At 45.9% G+C, this 14,897-nt stretch overlaps 2 protein-coding genes across 2 annotated transcripts; both read right to left on the bottom strand.

Moving 5' to 3' along the window:
• Window positions 1–1,708: 1,708 nt before the first annotated feature.
• Window positions 1,709–8,087, bottom strand: LOC311345086 (LON peptidase N-terminal domain and RING finger protein 3-like). Its single transcript, XM_084469454.1, has 11 exons — window positions 7,367–8,087; window positions 6,225–6,343; window positions 5,971–6,093; window positions 5,452–5,637; window positions 4,865–5,123; window positions 4,579–4,657; window positions 4,271–4,385; window positions 3,785–3,906; window positions 2,995–3,316; window positions 2,390–2,539; window positions 1,709–1,930 (listed from the first exon to the last, which is right to left on the bottom strand). The coding sequence occupies exons 1-11, from the start codon at window positions 8,043–8,045 to the stop codon at window positions 1,769–1,771; spliced, it is 2,316 nt and encodes a 771-aa protein (XP_084325580.1). The 5' UTR covers window positions 8,046–8,087; the 3' UTR covers window positions 1,709–1,768.
• Window positions 8,088–10,385: 2,298 nt separating this feature from the next.
• On the bottom strand, window positions 10,386–14,893 carry commd5 (COMM domain containing 5). The gene is made up of 7 exons (XM_084469798.1): window positions 14,665–14,893; window positions 14,025–14,185; window positions 13,264–13,292; window positions 13,066–13,116; window positions 12,753–12,848; window positions 12,084–12,159; window positions 10,386–11,292 (listed from the first exon to the last, which is right to left on the bottom strand). The coding sequence occupies exons 1-7, from the start codon at window positions 14,795–14,797 to the stop codon at window positions 11,191–11,193; spliced, it is 648 nt and encodes a 215-aa protein (XP_084325924.1). The 5' UTR covers window positions 14,798–14,893; the 3' UTR covers window positions 10,386–11,190.
• Window positions 14,894–14,897: the final 4 nt, after the last annotated feature.

Raw genomic sequence — 14,897 nt, 5'->3', positions numbered from 1 at the left:
CACGTTTTAAAAAGTGCCATTGCTGTAAACAAATATCTTTTTGTTCTTGAGGAACAGATGGAAAGGTAAGCCACAAAACTCTTTTTTTACTTGTTTACAGGTAAAAGGATCAGCTACTTCTAGATAAAAAGGTTTGGGCCCTTGCTACACCTTTCAGAAATTCAATAGGAATGGCCCCCAAAATAAAAAGTATGTATGTCATTGTATTTCTTTGAAGTATCCAGAATGCATTCAAAATCACACATCCACAATAACTGTTTACATCTCTCACTAGATAGAGGGCACTCCAGGCACATGCAATCTATGAAAACGACCCAGCAGTAGCTGGGGCATGAAGGCAAGACTTCAGTCAGCAAGACACGTCCACATCAACAGACATAATGCCTACTGGCTCAGCACGTGGACGGTGGGAGGACATCGATACGCTTCTACAATACTAATACTAACTCTATTATTATCTGTTACTAAGGAAGATCTTTTTTCATTTGTACCTGTTCAGGTTCTCTGCTTTGTGCCCTTTTAAAAGGGTGCCAACACTAAGAACCGTGTTGACCTGACCCATTGTACAGGTTCTTGGGACTCTGGAGAGTGTTTTAACAAAATCCTTTTTGGTGCAATTAAAACCTTCGTAATGCACCACATGATTTCATGTTTCACCTGTCCATTGCAAACTGTAGACTAAGAGTGTCACTAACCAAAAGGGCCGACCTCTAAATGTCTCTCTGTATGCCAGTCTGGTTAGAACAGAACATAAGATGAGCTTGTTTCTATCAGGATTTATATTAAGTAATGCTTGATATCTTAAAAGTGCGAAGGGAGTATAGCTACTGAATCTCTACTGCTGCAGATAGTCTTTGGAAGTTCTCAAGCAGCCCTCCCTGTCTTACTGCAAAGAATGTAAACAATACCACTGCATTCACATGCACACATGGTCATAAATAATAATTATAATAAAATGAGGGAAACAATAAAAAATACACAATCAAAACAAAACAAACAATGTGAAAAAAATGTTCCATAGACAGCTTTCAACAGTTCAACCATGTTGACATTCAGACTGTCCTTATTTTGACTCGGGAGGAAAAATATACTCAAATAGAGAAATTGAAGGAAGACTATTGAGAGTGCTCACTGGAAGATGCCTGACGGTGACTTGTGTTGAAGTTGCCATTTAATAAATCTGCCGTTGTAAGTGGGCACAATCCATACTCTGACACACACGTTCAGTGCATCAATGGAGGGACAAACAATATCCTCCTGTGTTTGTGTGTGCGTGTGCGTGTGCGTGTGCGTGTGTGTGTGTGTGTGTGTGTGTGTGTGTGTGTGTGTGTGTATGTGTGTGTGTGTGTGTGTGTGTGTGTGTGTGTGTGTGCAATAACGAACTTTGGGAGAACTCCAGATGCTAACCAGGAGCATTACGTTTTCGCTTGCTAAGTGTTCCTGGCAAAACGCAGACCTGGACTCACTCTGGCGTGGCTACCAGCCGAGCTCGGGGCTACAGTGATCTGGGAGGAGTCCTGGGTTGGGGGACGGTGGACAGGGGGGGCGGTGGACGGGGGGACGGTGGACGCGGGGGGCGAGGGCTTCATCCACATCACTCCGGTTGTGCGGCACGAAAAAAAAGAAGTTATTTTGTGCGTCATCTGCAGTAAGTAATAAAGGCTTGGCAGCAGAGCGGGGGGGGGGGGGGGGGGTGGTTTGGGGTAGGGTCGCCATGGTAACCGCGCCGGTGGTCCCGGGTAGCACCTCAGAGGGAGGGGGGGGAGGGTCAGCGGTGGCGCGTGTTGCGGGCCATGAAGAGCAGCACGCGGCGGATCCCACGGAGCCGGTCCTGGAGGGAGGTGAGAGCCACGAAGGGCAGCTGGGCGCGGCCGTCCAGGGGGAGGACGGCCAGCAGCCACCAGCACCAGGAGGGGCCGTTGGGGCTGGCCTGCACACACACACACACACACACACACAGGGAGACAGTCACGATCTGGGCCTGGGATACACACCCCTTCATGCAGTGTAAACACCTCGGACAAACGATCGATATATTACGACTTATGAGGGTGTCATTATTACAGCTGCAATAATCGCTTCATGGACTTTGTTTATATAATTAACATTTGCGTCACTATTTGTAGAATCATCAACTGCCAGTGTGTGTATGTGTGTGTGATTGTGTGTATGAGTGTGTGTGTGTGTGTGTGTGTGTGTGTGTGTGTGTGTGTGTGTATATGAGTGTGAGTGTGTGTGTGTATGTGTGTGTATATGAGTGTGAGTTTGTGTGTGTGTGTGTGTGTGTGTGTGTGTGTGTATATGAGTGTGAGTGTGTGTGTGTGTGTGTGTGTGTGTGTGTGTGTGTGTATATGAGTGTGAGTGTGAGTGTGTACATGCGTCCACGCACCTGAGGATCGGAGTCTTTCTCGGGCATGGGTCCAAAGTGCGCCACGATGCGTTCCTTCTGGTCCGGTTTGAGGGAGTTCACCCAGACCAGGGCGTGGTCGTACACAGCGTCGTGGAGCGTCTGGAGGTCCTTCTCCGCCGCGCCCTCCACCTACACAAACCGCCACGCACAATGTCAGATACTGTTGGGACAGTATTTTCATCTGTTCTTTTCTCTATTCAGTCATCGATCCATCTAGCCTCCCATCCTCCCTCTAACCCTCCCTCTAACCCTCCCTCCTCCCTGCCTCCCTCTAGCCGGTCCCCTCCCTCCCTCTCTCCTTTCCTGCTGCGTTGCGTCTCCCTCTAACCCCCCTTCCCTCCCTCCCTCCCTCCCTCTCTCTCTCCCCTCCTCCATGCCTCCCTCTACCCCGTCCCCTCCCTCCCTCCCTCTCTCCCCCTCCGGCTGCGTTGTGTCTCCCTCTACACTGTCCACTCCCACCCACCCACCCACCCACCCACCCCCCTCCCTCCCTCCCTCCCTCCCCCCTCTCAGGCTGCGTTGCGTCTCCCTCTACCCGGTCCCCTCCCTCCCTCCCCCCTCTCCGGCTGCGTCGGGGGCCGTACCTTGACGTCCTCCAGGTACTCGATGTCGGCCGTGTTGTAGCCGTCCTGCTGCCGGTGATGGTTGACCTTGAAGCGCCGCCGGCCGATGCAGTCCACCACCGAGCGGCCGTCCGCGAAGAACTCCACATTCCGGATCTCCAGCAGACAGCCGTAGTCGGCGAACCCTTTGGCTTCGTCCCCCAGGCACATGCCGAAGCACCTGGTGCCCGTCTCCATGCAGCGGCGGATCATGAGCCGGTAGCACGGCTCGAAGATGTGCAACGGGCAGGGCACGGTGGGGAAGGCCATGGTGCACACGAAGATAGGCACGTTCTGGTTGAGGCTGGAGGGACCACAGTGTGGTGTCATTAGTACATGCTGCATAGCAACAAGAAGCCAATGAGAAAGTCACTGCCCAAAATACATTTGTCTAGCTTATTATGTGGATACACCGCAGGGGGAAGCTCTGATTGACTTAAGGAGGCAAAAGGATTGATTTTGATTAGATTTTTTGAATTTATGAATTTCAGAAGTTTGGTTTCATAAGCACTTAGTAATAAGTAACACACTAACTAATATGTGTGTGGACTGTGACACATTCAATTTGTACAAAAATACTTTACACCCGCCGGGTGTAGCCCCTCGGTGTGACGCAGGAGGGAGATACCACAGCTGGGGCTGATAGTGAATTTTACACTAAACACCCAGCCACATCGCCAGCAGGCCAGCTGTGAGCTCAGCCTGTAGGCACAGCTCTCCTCCAGAGCACCACCGGAGCTGGGTCAGAGGGTCAACCACCAGGGACACTTACTTTGAGAACTCGGCCATCTCCTCGTGGTAGACTTTACTCCGTTCCATCAGATCGGCGGGAAGATACGTGGATATCAGGCTCTCCATCAGAGACGTCTTGCAGTAGGACCGCTCGGCCAGAAACTGGGGAGAGACGGTAAAACATGATGCATATGTATAGAGGAGGGAGAGAGGGTTATAGCTCAGACATGGCAATGTGTATGGTGTATAGTCCGATCTTGTGATGCGGTCTTCAGGGAGGACATTACTGTTGGAAACATTGATCTGACTGTGACTGTGGAATGGTCACATTGGGCATCATGTCGTGTACATTTATTGATGAAACTATTCACCTATCCTCTCTGTGTTTGCTCTTCATTACTTTACTTCACTTTGAAACTAGAAAAACATGCATTGGTGACATTTGGCCACAAACGCCATCTTAAACTAAAAGTTAAGAGTAGAGAGGAAGGAGGTATCCTTAGAAGCTTGATGTTCTGGAACATACCTGAGACAGGTCTTGTTTACAGAGGGGACACTGGGGGTTGTGGTCCAGACATCGCTCCAGACACTTAAGACAGAAGGTGTGACCGCATGGTGTGGTCACAGGCTCGTAGTAGAGTCTGGAGAGACCAGAGGCACAAGGGAAATGGGAGCCATCAGAAACACATCCGGTAAACACAAATAAACACAAAAAATTGTGAAGCTGAAGCATTTTAAGGCCATTGCGATTGTGTTTGCAGAAATGCAAGATTAAAGACTTTGACGGCAGGTTGGAACAGAAGCATTGAGGTCAAGTTGTGTCTGTTATCATACCTCATGCAAAGAGAACATTCCAGATCTGTAGGGTCAATGAGGTCACCAACCACAGAGTTGCAGGCACCAATCAAAGGCTCTGGAAAAAGAAAAAGAGTAAAATAAGAATACAAAAAATTTACATTCCTGATTCCTCATCGGAAACCGCAAACGTTCAACACCTTAGTAATAACTGATTGATACTGCGGTAGAGACTGTTGTATGGAGGCCCTTAAAAACATGGCAACGTGAATGTGTGTTAGCAGGAATGCATTTGGCTCCAAACAGCAGCGTCTCAGTTCCTCACCAGACTTGAGCTTCTTGCAAACGTCTTTCCCTGTTGCTCCTTCCTCCTTGGTGCTCCTCTTGTCCTCCACCACCTCCTCCTCCGTGTTCCACCTCTTTCGCTTGAGGAGGTGGCGACAGCAGGCGCCATCGTCCTCGGCCCCCTCGACGGCCAGTACATCGCTCACTTTCAGAGACTTGCAGGGGAGCCTTGAGGAGGCTTGTGGTGGGGAGGGGGGTAGGTCTATTTCTGAGGACAGTTGACTGGACTGGACCGGTGTCTAAAGTAAAAGATTGACGACAGGAAACACATGTGATTAGTAGGAGGTACTTCCCCTTGGTTGTGACGGATCTCTCTTGCTACTGTGTCAGTTTGGACACGATACGATAACGGTGCTCGCTGTTTACTCCTTTTGACTGTGCCTCCTGTTTTGAAACGTCGACAGACGAATGAGAGCCATAAAACCGTAATAGCTTAATAACCATTAAGTGATTCATCTCTCTTGGCTTGTACTTTGACATCAGTGTTTTGTAATACGTGCTTTTGCATAACCACCTGCACGAGAGTGGGAGACAGCGAGATGAATTTGAGAGAGAGACGGGTCTTACCCGAGGGGACCCCGAGGGCGCGGTGGGCCGTGAGTGCGTGCGGGGGGCCGCCGACGTGGCGGGTGTGTGGGTGTCCCACGGCGCCAGGCCGCTCTTGACCGTCGTTCTGGAGCACAGCAGAGCAGAGTAGTCCAGGACGCGGTCTGGGACCTGGTCCGTGACCGGGGCCAGGAAGTCCCCAAGGAGCTGAGGACGCAGGACACAGGAGGAGGTAGGACAGAGGAGACGACGGAGGAGAAGAGATGAAGAGGGAGAGAACACAGGAGAAGAAGTTATTCAAACGTGTATCGATGGGGTGTCTCATACATCGTTTAGTGGTAGGATAGAGGGTCTCAAGCTAGTTCAAGTCGCTGAATCAACACCACTAGTAAGAGGTAGTTTTAGAGATTAGTTTCAGCAAGGTGTGGACATTATATCACACATCTCCATCAAACAAATATATATATATATATATATATATATATATATATATATATATATAAATCACAATACTTCCATCAAGCCTACATAATAGTCTACCTTTTGTGCCTCCGTCTTGGCCAGTTTGCAGTCTGGTTGCAGGGTCAGACAGATCAGGTATTCCTTAAGAGCGTCGTCACTTCTCCCCAGAGACACCAGGGCCTGAGCCTTACGCTGATGACCCTGTGGAACGAGGACAGCGCATCGATTGCACACACGGCTTTACCCTTTCAGTCCACAGCCTGCTGTGGATACACATGAATCATTGCACCAGATGGCCAATTAAACGTCATTCGGTCCATGACGGCCCGTACCTTGGACCAGTGAGGCATGAGCGTGCAGGCCGTCTCCGCATCGCTCAGAGCCATGTCGTAACGCCTCAGACTAGCGTGGATCTGAGACCGGTTGCTGAAGAGGAGGTAGTCTTTAGGTGCTGGGAGAAAGAAATAAAGTAAGGAGAGAGCGATTAAGAAAGAAGGAAAGAAAGGAAGATATAAAGAAAGGAAGGCATAAGGAACGAGAGAAAGAAGGACAGAGAAAGAAATTAGAGAAGAACGAGAGAAATAAAGAGAAGGAGAAAATGAGAGAAAGAAACAGAGCAAAGCAATTATTAATCAATGAATTGATTATTATGTAAAAGCGGCCGCGATGGAAAAAGGTCCATTACAAAACGCTGCTTTATGAAACCGCTTCATATGTAGGACGGCCATGCTGCCAGCAGGTTTCATAACCTGCTAGTTGCATAAGTTAAAAACTTATGCAAACGTCCCCATTGTCTACGGGAATCGTGAAAATATATGCATTCAACATCCTACTTATAAAGTGTTAGCCCCTATACATTTCTAAAATGTTATGAATCGGTACTAATATGGATTAGGATTTGCTTGTTTGCATCATTGATCATCAAGGACACCTAATTAGCCTAGTCAGTTATAGCGACGTAATCCACTTGTAATGTATACATTAGAGTCACCCCTTGGCCTGACCTGATATAACACCCTGACCCACATATCATGTCTGTTTTCATTGTTAGGTGCCACACAAGGTGCGGGGAACGCGCCAGCAGAAGCGACGCACTTACGCAACGCTGGCTCCTGTTATCCAACACGGCCCATAGCCCAGCGGAGGGAACACATGTGCTGCTGACACAACCCCACAAAGGCTACTGCACGAACATAGGAGCGCGTAACAACAACAAATCCCAAAATAAAAATCAACAGACGTCTATTTTCGTACATATAAATATAATGTGCCTAACATTATAATATCATGTAATGTGAATGAGTCAAAAGTTGTAATTTTTACATTGAGGGCCCCAATTCACGCAAGCAGCAGCAAAGGATGATCTTCTTCTTAATAACACTGTAATATATACATAAAGTGCATATAGCAGGCAGCATCATGCACCATGCAGTAGTAACGTCGAGATAAGTGCCCATACGAACTGCAGACCTACCTATTAGGATGGCTTGGTTGTATTTGCCCAGAGCCTCTTCCGTCTTCTGGTCCGCATAGAGGCTGTTGCCCTGCCGCCGGAGCTCGGCGGCCCGGCACTGGGTCGGGAACCACTTGCACAGGATGTTCCCGAGGACCACGTTCACCCGGTAGCCCGGCACGTCTTTGAGCTGGGAAGAGTCACTGCACTCCTTACAGCTGACGGGCTGTCCTCCGGTCTCTCTCTCCAGGCACTTTTTGCACAGGCTGTGTCCGCACGGTAGAGTCACCGGCTCGGACAGAAAGGCCAGACACGTCCGGCACGACCAGGCTTCGAGTCCGCAGCCCGTGGCGGCATCGGGGCATCCCTCCGCGGCTACCGACTCCATTCCAGGGTCGGTCTTATTTTTACTTCCACCTCCATTCTTCTTCATGTTCTCGGTGAGGAAGGTGAGAAGGTTGCCCAGGTGAACAGGTTGAAGTCTTTCTATCTTCGCCGCTTTCTGGTAGACACCGAAGGCTTCGGTGAGTTTCCCCCCGAAGGCGAGCGCGTCCGCCCGCCTCACCATGAGCTCGAGTCGGCCCCGGGGCTCCGCCGGCTGCCGGAGCTGGTCCTCATAGATGTCCGCGGCCAGCTCGTAGTTCTTCAGGTGGAAAGCCTCCGCCGCCAGCTGGAGCATAGCGTGGGTCTCCGTGCTCATCGCAAAAGGTCTTGTGTGGTAAATGTCCTCCTCCGTGTTACACTCGTCTGCTCCCCAGTCTGCCTCTGGGTCATACTGCCATCCGTCGGCGTGCTCAGACCCGTTCCTGTCCTCCTGTCATAAAGGACGACGTTCTCAATGGAGGGGAGATAAAAAAAAAAAAAAAAGGTTACGTAAAGGTGTGGTCATGTGACGCCGGCGAGCTGTTGTGATTGGACGAGCGTGATAAACGGTTACAAAACAGTCTCTGAGCTAACAGTTTGAACACAGGGCGGGGGGGGCTGACCCACCAGGAGAGGCTCTGCCGCTCCGCCGCGCCGCCCACCGCCGCTCTGCCGCTCCGCCGCAGCTAGCCTACTTGAAGATTTCTAGGGCGATAGTTCAGTTTGTGAAGGTGATTTAGTGTATGTACAGTAAACTAAACTATATTTAGTTTTCGTTATGATTGAAGTGGTTGTAGATACACAATACCTAATTGAAATCATGTTATATAGCTAGGTCAATAGCATCCTCGGCTGTGGCCGGTCATGTAACTTGAATTGCAAGTCATACTGACCTGCGGTCTGTAGGCTATATAATACTTATATATAATAACTTATATCATGCATTATGTTAACCATGACATGGCTGTTTCCCCATACAAATACAAAAGGCCAGTATAAGAAAATGTGTATAAATATTATATATATTTGTTGCGTTGAGATGTAGCCTACAGGTACATATGCAGTTAGACATCCTTATATAATATTTACTTTCATTTTATTTTCAATTATTAAAAAAGGGGGCATTTTGGCTGGTCCATGAAACAGTTAATACACCATATAAATAGTGTTTATGTGTAGTATGATCTTTAGAGTTTGACTCAAGTTTGAGGTTTGACTCAATATAGCCTGCATGTTGTTGTGTTATTATTAGGGTTACCCCGCCATATCCTATTAATAGCCATCTCAAACATTCCAAATCAACTACTCAGGCTTACGGACTTGCCTCATTGTAGTCAGGAATATAGGATGACAGGCCACTAGAATGCTACTACCAGCAGAGCTATAGGTCAACTGGTCTAGTCTGAACTCATTCCCAAACACAGACACACAGAGCTGGAGGATGCAGAGCAGAGGCACTGACACAGATGTTCATCACACAAAGATAGACAGTTACGGACATAGCCGTCATTACTGACTTTCACTTTTTGTAGGCTATATATTGATTCTAACATACATACATACATCTATAGGCTACATACATGCATACATACACACGCAAACTCATACATATGTACATACTGGTTCATAAATACATGCATGCATGCATAGGCCTACTAGAGCCCAACCGATTGGTGGGCCAATTTTACAGATTGTATATTATTCTATATGAAAACTTTATAAATGGTGTTGGTTTATAAACGTAATCATCTATTGATGAATCCTCTACTGCAGTGGTTGAACCTATACATGCTTTGACTGAGCACATCCACTCCCAACGCTAACAGTACATCATGTTCTGTGTGATGGTTAGTAGCTCCTCCCCATACCGGTAATGGGTTCCTTTAGTTCATGGTTTTAATGCGACGTTGCTGCAGCACAGTGCATTGCTGGAGGCTATGCAGCAATGCCCAAGCTCCACCCCCAGAATACCTCAATATATTTATCGCATATTGGTCGATATATTGACATCGGCCAATACCATTTTTATACCCTAATCTGTATCTGCCCTTCAAACCAAATATTAGCGGGCTCTAATGCATATACATACATACATATATACACACACACACACACAAACACACCGCGTCTTAATACTTGAAACAGCTTCATAAAATTCCTCAAAAATAAACAAATATGTATAAATAAGCAGACAATGTCTCTAGCCATGCATTTCAGTAATCAGACTGTATAAACTGATTGGGGATTTAACAGTGTTCTATGTCACCTCAGAGAGCATGACATAACTTCCGATTCATTTATATGGCCTAATGGAATCACCTTAAAAAACTGAGCTGTTGTGTCAAAGTCTTCGCATTGAAGAGCAAAATGGTGCCCACTTTTATTTTCCTGTGATGACAACAAGACACTAGACTTATTTATCTCAATTAACCTCCTCATGTCGCACTAGCACTAGTAATCAGAACAGAAAGTCAGTCCACTTGGTTGAATGCATTTTAGTTTTGGGTTGATTCTTTCTGAGAGGTCTGTTCTGAATAAAAATTACAGCCAGACATTCCTCTCTGCTAAGGTAGACCTTCAAAAAAACATTGTGCCATGATAACGTGAGATTGCGTAACAAAAAACGAGTCCAGTATTTTTAAAATAGGTTAATACGATTGTGGGGGAAAGAACTATCTGTGCAGCATGACATCAAACCAGCCAGCACTGTAAAGCTGGCAGGCTTCATGGCTAGCCTTTGGACTGACAAAGCATTTTGTCTAAACTGAGTGCAAGCACAACATTCCACAAGTGCCTGCATGGCTGACGTGACCCATGCTTATGTGGATTAGACCATCAATACAATAGCATAATGAAGAGGTTAAAGGGCATTTTCATAGGCACTAGCTTATATGCATAATACAGGGTGTGGCCACTTCAGTGGCCAGTCAAATTAACCCTGTTAGATGGCCATGTATCATTTCTATAGAACCGTACCTACCAGACGATCTACAAGATACAACATATGTTAACCGAAATGTTCAATTCTGACTGCGACATCCACACCGATGGACACTGAATAAAACATAATGCATCTTCAAAATGGGGCTAAGGTACAAACATGAGGAATTCTTTTGTAATTATATAATTTTTTTATATCAAATATTTTTTTGTATGCATCATCAACACCTTTACTGATATGTCAGACAAAATTGTAAAAGTGTGTGTTTTTTTCTGAGACAAATCCAGATGAGCCAACAATAACGCAGTATACCCACCAGTGCTCATCATCCTCTGACGTAACTGATATACGCCCATCCGTTCACACATTTAAAATAGACAAGGGGGAATTAAACTGTTGAACTATTAAACCGTGTGACAAAAGTTTAATTCCACAGAATGACTTCAATGAATGCTATGTGACAATTCTACAATAGTTTGAAGGAAGTATTCGGCCTTAAACAAGAGAATAAGGATTGCTGTGGGACTGAAGTGTGCCGCAGTCAGTCCTGGATCTTGAGGACGCTTTTCTTTTCCAGGTCGTTCATCTCCTTCAGGATCAGAGCCACGTTGTAGCGAAGCTCCTGGAACTTGGAGACGGGAACCTGAACCGGAAAACAATATAAACAGTGGTTTGTACTCAACAGAAGAGGTGGCACAAGTGTCGTCCACAAGATAATGCCACTGTTATTTGATCTACTTTGATGTAGAAATAATTGTTAATCATCACTATCTATCTTCATGCCATTGCTTAATGGGACGATGAGTCAGTAGGTTAAATGCTCGGTTTAGAGTATCACGCCTCCTTTTGGATCAGTGTGTCCCTTAAGGTTTGGACTTCTCTTTAGCTAGTGAGATAAAAGAAACAATAGTCTGTTAAGATCAATACAAGAGGTTGTTTGATGTTCTGGCCATGACGTCAATAAAAACCCTTCAGAGCTTATTGTCCTGAAGAAATCTTCAGAGCTTAGATGATAATGACAGAAGTCTGTTAGAACTGCTGCCAAAAGCGCTATTGGAGCTATTTTAATCCTTTCGAGAAACAACTGCTTGCTGGAAACCATTATCATGAAACAATATCTGCTCATTAGAATATGCCGTCTAATTGCATAGATCGATTTTTCTTTGGTACTCAAAGAACAGGGTAATGGTTTTAGATGCAATCCCTTATGTTTCAAGAGAATTCAACATGATTTCTGAAGCTATCTATGATTTATGAGATATGATCTGCTTTCCCTCAGTGTGACCCGATACAATCTTATTGTGGCAGAAAACAAGGTGACAGTCAAGAGCCCACTGGCATTCTAACCCACTTTAACAGCGGTCTACAGCCTGGGAATACCGAGAGTACACAAGACAGAAGAATTTAAGAACTTTTAATTTAGAGCAAACATACCTCAAATTGCTGCACACTCCCATCAGATAGTTTCATCTGCATCAGAACCGATGGCTGAAGAGCTCTGGCTAAGGAACTGGAACAACACAACAACACAACAACAGGGTTTTCATCTTTCACATTTCAACTCCAGAAGGTTAACAATCTCCCACAAAATCAATGGAAACATTTTAAGTAAAACATGATGAACGATGATCAACTGTTCCTTCTGACTTTTGGTTGGCGTGTTTACACAGAGGTCCTAGTATTAGAGATCCAGTTTTCCGATTGGTATCCCTGCTCAGCCCAGCTGAGATGATGCATACATTACAAAGCTGCAGCGTGTGCCCCAAAGCCAATTACGCCGATGTCTTACAGAACATTAGAAAGCAATCCACACACTCTAGTGTGGTTGAACATTATATCCCATCAGACTCTTTCCAAAACAATTAGCCATTTTCCAAAATACATTTAGAAAGAGATGCGTGTGTGTGTGCGCACACACACACACACACACACACACACACACACACACACACACACACACACACAGACACACAGACACACACACACACACACACACACACACACACACACACACACACACACACACACACACAAATTAAGCAGTGCAGCCATATTTCAGATGCTGAGGGTTCTTGACCTTCAGTTATTCCCTGTGAGTGCTACCTGGTAGAGATGGTGACGTCCACACGCCAGCGGAGCTCATCCAGAGTGGGTAGGTGAGGGTCGCGTTGTGACGTCACAGCCTCTAAAGCCGCACGACTGCAAATAAAAGCCACAATTTGAAACTAAAAATAGTATTTTTGTCTCAATCACCATGCATGACCTTTTAGATCATTGAGTAATCCATTTACAACAAGACATCCATTGTAACTTAATTATTTATGCAAACACAATACGGTATAGAGCTTTTAGCCCTATACTTATCATCCACTTCTATACTGAATGTTGCTTTTGAATGAGGTAAAACGTTACATACCGGCTTCCGAACACCACACTGGCAAAATCTGTGATAAAGTCTTCAGGTATCCTAATAACAGAACAAGACATATATTCAAACTTGATGAAACAATGGTGTGTGTGTGTGTGTGTGTGTGTGTGTGTGTGTGTGTGTGTGTGTGTGTGTGTGTGTGTGTGTGTGTGTGTGTGTGTGTGTCGTGTCGTGAATCAGACTCGCCTCAATTCTCGAAGATCTTCTTTGAAAGCCTGAATGGAAAGAAAATAACAAGATCATGTCAAGTCAACCCGATACTCCTGTAGCGTAACGCAAAGAAACACTGCTGCCCTTAACATACAAGTCTGTTAACACGTAAACACATAAGTCATGTACATGTAAAACACGACAGAAACTGTATTTCGCGATGATACTTGATTTGGAACATCAACGACCACCACTAACCACTCGGTGAGTTGCACATTTCTGAAAACGTTTAGGGTTGTTTTAAGGACAGGTTTGTGAATGCCCATAGCCAGCCATTCTGAAGCAGGCAGGGGCGATTCTAAATAAGCCAAATAATACCCGAGACAGGACCAATAGTCAAAATTTCAGTGTCAACCACTCTATTTCATCCTAGACAAACCAGAAAGGGGGCTCAATGTTCAAAATACCGGAATTGTCATTTAATGTGGATGTTCAGCTGGAAATGGCTGATTTTTAATGGAATATCTACATAGGTGTACAGAGGCCCGTTTCCACTCCTGTGTTCTAATGGTACATTGTTTAGCCCATCATGTTAAAAGGCTAATCGATGATTAGAAAACCCTTGGTGCAATTATGTTAGCACAGCTGAAAACTGTTAATAAAAGTGTGAGTTTTCATGGAAAACATGAAATTGTCTGGGTGACCCCAAACTTTTGCACTATTTTTTTTTTTTTTTACTTTGTCTATTTGATCATCTCTGTTATGTTGTTGAACGTGTCCCGTTAGGCACGGCTCACCTCCTGTTTGAGGGAGGAGGTGGGGATGCGGATGGCCTCCGTCAGCACGCGGTACATCCCCGCCACAATGTGACTGAGCTTCTCCTCGGGGATCACGCTGCTCTCCGCTATCGACCTCATCACCTCCCGGCAGTCTCTGCCCTCTATGCTACTCACCAGAGCTGGACACAAGAACAAGGCTGCTTCATGAGGAGGATTAAAATCGGACAGCTCCTCTGGAACCTGTTCTATTGTTCCATGGACACATGATCACAGAAGGTTTAAGTGAGGCGTGCTGGCTGCAAGTCATGTGAATGTCTTGTTCAAAGTGACCTGTGGTTTAACATCCAAACAGCTTGTAACGGATGTTGGTAATGGGGTCCATTATTCAACATTGATGCTCTCTCATATATAACAACTTTTCAACAAGACGTCCCAGTCCGGCCACTTTGGATAAAACCCTGGTCCATAATCACCCAGAAGAACACATAAAATATTAAGTATGGAAGTAGCATATCTGCACACTTGACACTTTGACAGTGTAACTTAAAGCTTCTTTTGTCCACCGTTTCCGCTACTTTGGATATTTCCACCAACTCAATGATAGATAACATATTTACAGCACAAGACATGGACACTGTACTCAGTCAAACGCGTTTACCTTTCAGTATTTTCCTGAAGGTGTCTTGGTCTAAAGTTAACGATGCATCCTTCAGATATCTGGACATGGATTCCACCTCAGGGGGGATCCTCCCGCCCAGGAAGCTGGACTCCTTGGTCTGGTGGGACGACATGGTCCACCGTGCAGCCTTAAGAAACGCAAAGGAACTTAAACAACACAGAGAACTCTGAATCAAAGAGCAGGTCGCTCTCTGTTTATGTCTCCACTTCCTG

Source organism: Micromesistius poutassou (assembly GCF_964030765.1).
Source record: "Micromesistius poutassou genome assembly, chromosome: 6".
NCBI lineage: Eukaryota > Metazoa > Chordata > Actinopteri > Gadiformes > Gadidae > Micromesistius > Micromesistius poutassou.
This window is presented reverse-complemented; position numbering and strand designations above follow the sequence as displayed.